Below are 7,912 nucleotides of genomic sequence, written 5' to 3' on the forward strand. Positions count from 1 at the left end.
GAGCGCGATGAGCCAAGTAAACTAGCCTACCTGGTTAAATAAAGGTGAAATAAAAAAAATATATAAAAACGTAGGAGCAGTATAGACCTAGTCTGTTCATTATATACATCTATATGATGTATTGTTACACCATGTAGGAGCAGTATAGACCTAGTCTGTTCATTATAGACATCTACATGATGTATTGTTACACCATGTAGGAGCAGTATAGACCTAGTCTGTTCATTATATACATCTACATGATGTATTGTTACACCATGTAGGAGCAGTATGGATCTAGTCTGTTCATTATATACATCTACATTATGTGTTGTTACACCATGTAGGAGCAGTATAGACCTACAGTAGATAGCTACTTATTTAGATTTAGTTTGACTGAATGAAACTGCCTTAAATGTGCTGTAGTAAACATTTTTTATTCGCACTAATCAATCAACACATTCCTGTCTTTGTATGTCTCAATATATTAGTATTATTTAATTAAATTCATTTAAAAGAATCTTTGTCTGAAAATAAAATATTATCCTCAACTGTTTCCCACTCCAGTCAGCGATGTGCGTCTTTCAGGCGATGCTGCTAGCGTGACGTATTATCTAGTGGACGGTTCTTCATAAACAGCTCGTCAACCACCTCGGTAGCTTGTTAGCCAACAAAGCCGAAAGATTCAAGCTATTTATACGCTTTCGGTGTAAATTAGCCACGGTGTTTTAGACACACTTCTGTCGTATCTACTTGTTAACCTATTTAATTTAATATTACGTTATTTTGTGTTAGTCAACTCTAGTAGCTGGCTGGTTAAGTTAGCACTAGCCTAGTCGCTAATGATAGCTAGCTAGCTAACATCCCCGAACATGAGCTCCCTAAACTTCTCCCCTCTTGTTAAAGAAGAGGCGGTCTGCTGGTCGAAGAAAGAAGGTCTGGGGCTGAACATTGTCGTGAAAGAGGAGAAGGAAGAAGAGGATGTTACAGTAAAACAAGAAGTAGAGTGTGAGGCTGTTACAGTGAAAGAAGAAGAGAAAGACGTTTCAGTGAAAGAAGAGGAAGACGCGTTCAGGGTGAAAAAGGAAGAGAAAGAGGAGGATGCCGTTTTTGGAGTGAAGAAGGAAGGGGAGGAGATGACTGTCACGTCCAAAAAGGAGAAGGAAACTGGATATCTGGGCCCGGTTTCCCAAACGCATCTTAAGGCATCCAATTGTTCTAACAATGAACTTAGCCGTAAGATGGTTTTGAGAAACCGGGCCCTGATTAACACTAGTAAGTACTGTCTTAAAAACAGAGGCACAAACTCTGCAGTTGTTGGACTGATGATTGGTGTTAAAGGGGAAATCTGCAATGCTACATCCATTTTTTTTTACTTTTAAATTATACACTGCTCAAAAAAATAAAGGGAACACTTAAAACAACACAATGTAACTCCAAGTCAATCACACTTCTGTGAAATCAAACTGTCCACTTAGGAAGCAACACTGATTGACAATAAATTTCACATGCTGTTGTGCAAATGGAATAGACAAAAGGTGGAAATTATAGGCAATTAGCAAGACAACCCCAATAAAGGAGTGATTCTGCAGGTGGTGACCACAGACCACTTCTCAGTTCCTATGCTTCCTGGCTGATGTTTTGGTCACTTTTGAATGCTGGCGGTGCTCTCACTCTAGTGGTAGCATGAGACGGAGTCTACAACCCACACAAGTGGCTCAGGTAGTGCAGCTCATGCAGGATGGCACATCAATGCGAGCTGTGGCAAGAAGGTTAGCTGTGTCTGTCAGCGTAGTGTCCAGAGCATGGAGGCGCTACAAGGAGACAGGCCAGTACATCAGGAGATGTGGAGGAGGCCGTAGGAGGGCAACAACCCAGCAGCAGGACCGCTACCTCCACCTTTGTGCAAGGAGGGGCACTGCCAGAGCCCTGCAAAATGACCTCCAGCAGGCCACTGGTGGAGGTCAATCAGTGTTGCTTCCTAAGTGGACAGTTTGATTTCACAGAAGTGTGATTGACTTGGAGTTACATTGTGTTGTTTAAGTGTTCCATTTATTTTTTTGAGCAGTGTATATTTATAGACACTGATTCTTGAAGAATATAACACATGCCTCATGAGCTTAGTTCAACTGTTGTACCCCATCAGAACCCCTAATAATACAAGGACTGGCCATCCATGAGGTCATAATGATAGTTTAACCAAGTTTCTAGGATATATAGTATATTCTAGGATTCATCCATGATGTCATAATGATAGTTTAACCAAGTTTCTAGGCTATATAGTATATTCTAGAATTCATCCATGATGTCATAATGATAGTTTAACCAGGTTTCTAGGCTATATAGTATATTCTAGAATTCATCCATGATGTCATAATGATAGTTTAACCAGGTTTCTAGGCTATATAGTATATTCTAGAATTGCCAGTGTAGATTTCCTGTGGAGGTCAAATTGTTAGAGCTGTTGATAAGTCATTGTATAATATTCAGCCAGTTTATTTGCATGCCATTACATCAATATAGTCTAACCAGAAGAGAAAAGACTCTAACCGAACCACCTCCTCCTGCTGGCCTTTGTAAATTCTGACGTTGCCGGTAATAGGCAACACAAGCAGTCGGCAACCTACATTTGGAGTGCAAATTTATCTTACCATTTCTACTGATCTGCGTGCCAGTTAGGATTTTCATATGCACATTTTCGTGGAACAGTTTCATTTAATTTATAATAGTATCTCAAAATCATTGTCTTTGATTAACCTACATTCTATCTAAATCTCTAAATTAAAATGAACTGTTATTGCCATTGCCAACTATGTAAACAAATAGCCTACATAAAGCCAACAAATAAAAACATTGCAAATAAATATCCTATAAATCAAATGGCCTGTCTACAACGAACTTGAAACATTTTATAAAATATTCTGGGCCCTCAGTTTCCTGCTTCAGTGAGTTCTGGACAGACACAGCTGTTGGCTATTAGTGAAAGGGATAAGAAGTAATCAGGTATTTTATGACATTTCCACTGCATCAGGGCATTACATTTTTCCCTTTCATGCCGAGTGGTTATCGAAAGGGCGAGAGCTGGAAATATTTTTCAAATACTTTGAGGAACTATTCTCATTTGCAATTGATTTTGATTAGACTTTGTTTACTTGCTGTTTGAGGTGAAGATACATTTGCTTTGAGAAGCTCCACAGCTCATTGGTGGTGGTGCGTTAAGACAATCAGAAATACTATCAGACATCCCCAAATGGGCACATTTATAGGTCTACATTTGCGCGCAGGCCAGGTAGACTAGTCCTACTTCTATATGCGTAATTAGATGTGGATCCTTACTCAACATTGACATGAGTGTTTCAAACGAAAGACAATGAATAAATTGACAAAACTGACTCATCTTGCGGGGTCAGGTCTGGGTTGTCTGCCATGGGCCGTTTCATTTAGTATCCGTTTGCGTCGGCATGGGGAATGATTGTATTTCCCCATAATATGTTGAGTAAGTAGAGGGATCATTAGTTATAGTCATAACGTTAAGCTTGTCATATGATGAACTTCAACTTAAATACTGGATCTTGCTGTCAGACAGTTTTTTGTATTCAGATCTCTGAAATGCACTCTAACTACATAACATTTAGTGCCTCCTTATGTTACGCTGGGAAAACAGTTTTCATTGGCACAGATCCTAAATCATTTCAGAGTTTGCTAAATCCAATGGTTCTAGCCGAGAGTCACCTTAACTTTATTGACAACACCCAAATGGATACTGTCATTAACGCTGTTCTTCAATAATTACACATCATTCTTAATACTGTAGCTGTTTAGTTCGTCACATGTTCAACGATCATCAGCTGATCCAGGAAATAATTTTCTGAATGACAGTCAAATGACAAACATTACGACATGCAACAACAACCAAAGTGCTTCTTCATTCATTACTCTGGTAAAGACAGTTATGCCGTGCTCCACGTTGGATCCAACATGCCTCACAAATTTATGTTTATATTGTGTTATTGTCTGCTTGATTTACAGTAGGCTCTCGTTAGTCTGTTTGGAAATGGAGATACTTTGCTCATAATGTGTAGAGAACTGTTCCTTGATGGATAGGCTATTGTACAACACACATAGCTATTTTCCTTTATTCAGGACATTTAGAATGACAACACATTACAGATTAACCTAGTGGGATTATTCACAAAATGTTCTAGTGATCAGGTTATGAAATGTCATGACAAAGCCATTTTAGTTTCCATGTTTCACCTGAAATATAAAATGATTTATAGTCCTAGGTCTATGTTATTGTTAGGTGAAGTTATGGGTCCTACAGTAGGTCTATGTTGTTGTTAGGTGAAGTTATTGGTCCAACAGTAGGTCTATGTTATTGTTAGGTGAAGTTATGAGTCTTACAGTAGGTCTATGTTATTGTTAGGTGAAGTTATGGGTCCTACAGTAGGTCTATGTTATTGTGAGGTGAAGTTATTGGTCCTACAGTAGGTCTATGTTATTGTTAGGTGCATCGCTCTCTGCTCTCTGTGTTTGCTAAAATGCAATTTGTTTGCTGAAACTCCTCCGCTAATGCGGAAACCACTAGTTATACCAATAACATAGACCTACTGTAGGACACATAACTTCACCTAACAATAACATAGACCTTCAGAAAGGAGCCTACTGCTTTGGATTTCAACAACTTTAAAAACGTATTTCTAGCCTACAATCGTTGATGTTACTACTAATGTGAAAACAAGACAAAATATGACTATTGTTGCTCACTTGACTGTCTTAAGACAAATGTCAAATAATTTTAACATTCATTACAGACGTCTTTGTTTGTACAACATCATGGCTACCTGTTGGCATGACCTTTTACAGTGGATTTTTGCTGTTGTGGCCCTTTAACTATCTGTCTGACTTTGTTGTTCAAACAGGAGAGAGACGTGACTATTGTGGATCCTCTGGGGGGCCTCAACAACCTCAGGATGCTGATGAGGCAGAGAAGAGTTTCTCCACGTCAAAACACCTCAAGAAACACCAGCAGAGACCCACAGGGAAGAAATCTCACTGCTGCTCTGACTGTGGGAAAGGTTGCAAATCTTCATCAGAACTTAAAGTACACCAGAGAACACACACAGGAGAGAAGCCTTATAGCTGTAATCAATGTGGGAAGAGTTACTTAAGATCAGATTCACTAAAAGTACACATGAGAATTCACACTGGAGAGAAACCTTATAGCTGTACTCAATGTGGGATGAGTTTTAGTCAGTCAAGCAACCTGTTATCACACCAGAGAAAACACACAGGAGAGAAACATTATAGCTGTAATCAATGTGGGAAGAGTTTTACTACATCAAGCCACCTGATTCGACACCAGAGAACACACACAGGAGAGAAGCCTTATAGTTGTAATCAATGTGGGAAGAGTTTTTCTCAGTCAAGCACCCTGGTATCACACCAGAGAACACACACAGGAGAGAAGCCTCATAGTTGTAATCAATGTGGGAAGAGTTTTACTCAGTTAAGCACCCTGATATCACACCAGAGAACACACACAGGAGAGAAACCTTATAGCTGTGATCACTGTGGGAAGATTTTTACTACATCTAGTGATTTGACAGTACACCAAAGAACACACACAGGAGAGAAACCTTATAGCTGTGATCAATGTGACCAGAGATACTCTGATAAAAGATCTCTGATTAAACATCAGAAAATACATGAAGGAGTTGTTTCATGATATCAATGAAATCATGTCACAATGTAGAATGTTTTAACATTGTAGTAGGAGTATTTTAATTATGTCACAATGTAGAACCCTAAATGTTTGCCCACTGTTCTATTGATTTCAGCATGATATGGATATTAGCCTCAGGGGGGAAATCCAGGCTCTGAATTGAATGATATGGATATCAGTGGGAAAATCTTTATACTTTGTTCCGTTCATCTTTCCCTCGATCTTGACTAGTCTGCCATTTCCTGCCACTGAAAAACATCCCCACAGCATGATGCTGCCACCACCGTGCTTCACCGTAGGGATAGTGCCTGGTTTCCTCCAGACATGACGCTTGGCGTTCAGGCCAAAGAGTTACATTTTGGTTTCATCAGACCAGAGAATGTTGTTTCTCAAGGTCAGTCCTTTATGTGCCTTTTGGCAAACACCAAGCAGGCTGTCGTGCCTTTTACTGAGGAGTGGCTTCCCCATGGCCACTCGATCATAAAGGCCTGATTGGTGGAGTGCTGTATAGATGGTTGTCCTTGTGGAAGGTTCTCCCATCTGCACAGAGGAACTCTGGAGCTCTGTCATAGTGACCAGCGGGTTCTTGGTCACATTCTTGAACAAGGCCCTTCTCCCCTGATTGCTCTGTTTGAAGAGTCTTGGTGGTTCCAAACGTCTTCCATTTAAGAATGATGGAGGCCACTGTGTTCTTGTGGACCTTCAATACTTCAGCCATTTTTTGGTACCCTTCCCCAGATCTGTGCCTCGACACAGTCCTGTCTCGGAGCTCTAAGGACAATTCCTTCGACCTCATGGCTTGGTTTTTGTTCTGACATGCACTGTCAACTGCGGGACCTTTATATAGACAGGTGTGTGCCTTCCAAATCATGTCCAATCAATTGAATTTACCTCAGGTGGACTCCAATCAAGTTGTAGAAACATCTCAAGGATGATCAATGGAAACAGGATGCAGCTGAGCTCAATTTTGAGTCTCATAGCAAAGGGTCTGAATACTTATGTAAATAAGGTATTTCTGTTTTTCGCTTTGTCCTTATGGGGTATTGTGTGTAGATTAATGAGGAACATAATATTATTTAATACTTTTTAGAATAAAGCTGTAACGTAACAAAAGGTGGAAAAAGTCAAGGGGTCTGAATACTTTCTAAATGCTCTGAATATGCTGTTGGTTTACTGTTAGAATAAGTTGTATGACTACACCAATACTGTTAAATCAACAATGCATATAGACCTAGAAAATGCATGGCCAACCTTGCTGCTAGAGATCTAGCTACTAGGTGTGCAGGTTTCTGTTCCAGCCCTGCACTAACACCTGCCATTGTGCTGATTATTTGGATTAGACACTTCAACTATTCAGTCATGTCTTGTTTTGGAGTCAGATGGATGTCTAAACCCACTGCCCATTTCCACATGTGTTCTTTATGATAGGAAATAAAAGACTGATTCACAGAATGAACTAGTGTCTTTATGGGTCATTGAACATTTCCTGTTTGTCTGTTTTATTTGGTTGTTACTCTAATTTAGTCTGATATTGATGCACAATCACTGTCTGGCTGACAGTCTGTGAACTGAGTCAATCTAGTACCCACAAACGTGGATATCCACGGTCACACTAAGGCCTTCAGTGCAAGATGAGCTGTCATGGTGGGGGGGAATAGTTACAGACCGACTGACTGTCACCACACGATATCATGCAGGCTCAGTTAAAGGACTGAGAATCTTGGAACGAGAATCGAGAATCTTGGAACTGAAAAGTCAAAGGACTAAGCCTAAACCAGCAGAACGTCAACAAGAGTCATACAAAGTCAAACAGTTACTGCAAGAGTGGAACAGGCACCATGTCTCACCAGATGGATTATTACAAAGGAAAACAGCAGAAAGGAAACAAGTTGTTGTACCAAGTCAGTATAGAACACTGATTTACAAGTACTTACACACTGAAATGGCCCATCTAGGAACAGAAAGAGTGTTGAACTTAGCACGAGAGCGCTTTTATTGGCCGCGCATGCAACATGACATTGAACACTTTATCACCGAAGTGTCTAAGTGTATCAAACAAAAGAAACCCAGTGTAATAACTAGGGCCCCAATGTAACATGTACGAGCTACAGCTCCTTTCCAGATGATTTCAATTGACAATGTGCATTTGGAGAAAAGCAGAGGGGGCTAAGAGTACATTTTCGTTATTTTAGATAAGTTTACAAAAAT

At 39.9% G+C, this 7,912-nt stretch overlaps 1 protein-coding gene across 1 annotated transcript; it reads left to right on the plus strand.

The window, feature by feature from the left end:
- The first annotated feature begins 607 nt into the window (after positions 1-607).
- Positions 608-7,160, plus strand: LOC129846509 (zinc finger protein 391-like). Its single transcript, XM_055914440.1, has 2 exons — positions 608-1,254; positions 4,902-7,160. The coding sequence occupies exons 1-2, from the start codon at positions 852-854 to the stop codon at positions 5,705-5,707; spliced, it is 1,209 nt and encodes a 402-aa protein (XP_055770415.1). The 5' UTR covers positions 608-851; the 3' UTR covers positions 5,708-7,160.
- The last annotated feature ends 752 nt before the right edge of the window (positions 7,161-7,912 follow it).

Source organism: Salvelinus fontinalis, unplaced genomic scaffold, assembly GCF_029448725.1.
Source record: "Salvelinus fontinalis isolate EN_2023a unplaced genomic scaffold, ASM2944872v1 scaffold_0569, whole genome shotgun sequence".
In the NCBI taxonomy this organism is placed as follows: domain Eukaryota; kingdom Metazoa; phylum Chordata; class Actinopteri; order Salmoniformes; family Salmonidae; genus Salvelinus; species Salvelinus fontinalis.

What these genes read in the sequence shown, in the direction of transcription:
- LOC129846509 (XM_055914440.1), top strand. Translation starts at nt 852, where the DNA reads ATGAGCTCCCTAAACTTCTCCCCTCTTGTTAAAGAAGAGGCGGTCTGC. An exon ending in CCGGGCCCTGATTAACACTA is followed by an intron (nt 1,255 to 4,901) that starts GTAAGTACTGTC and finishes TTGTTCAAACAG; the next exon opens with GAGAGAGACGTGACTATTGT.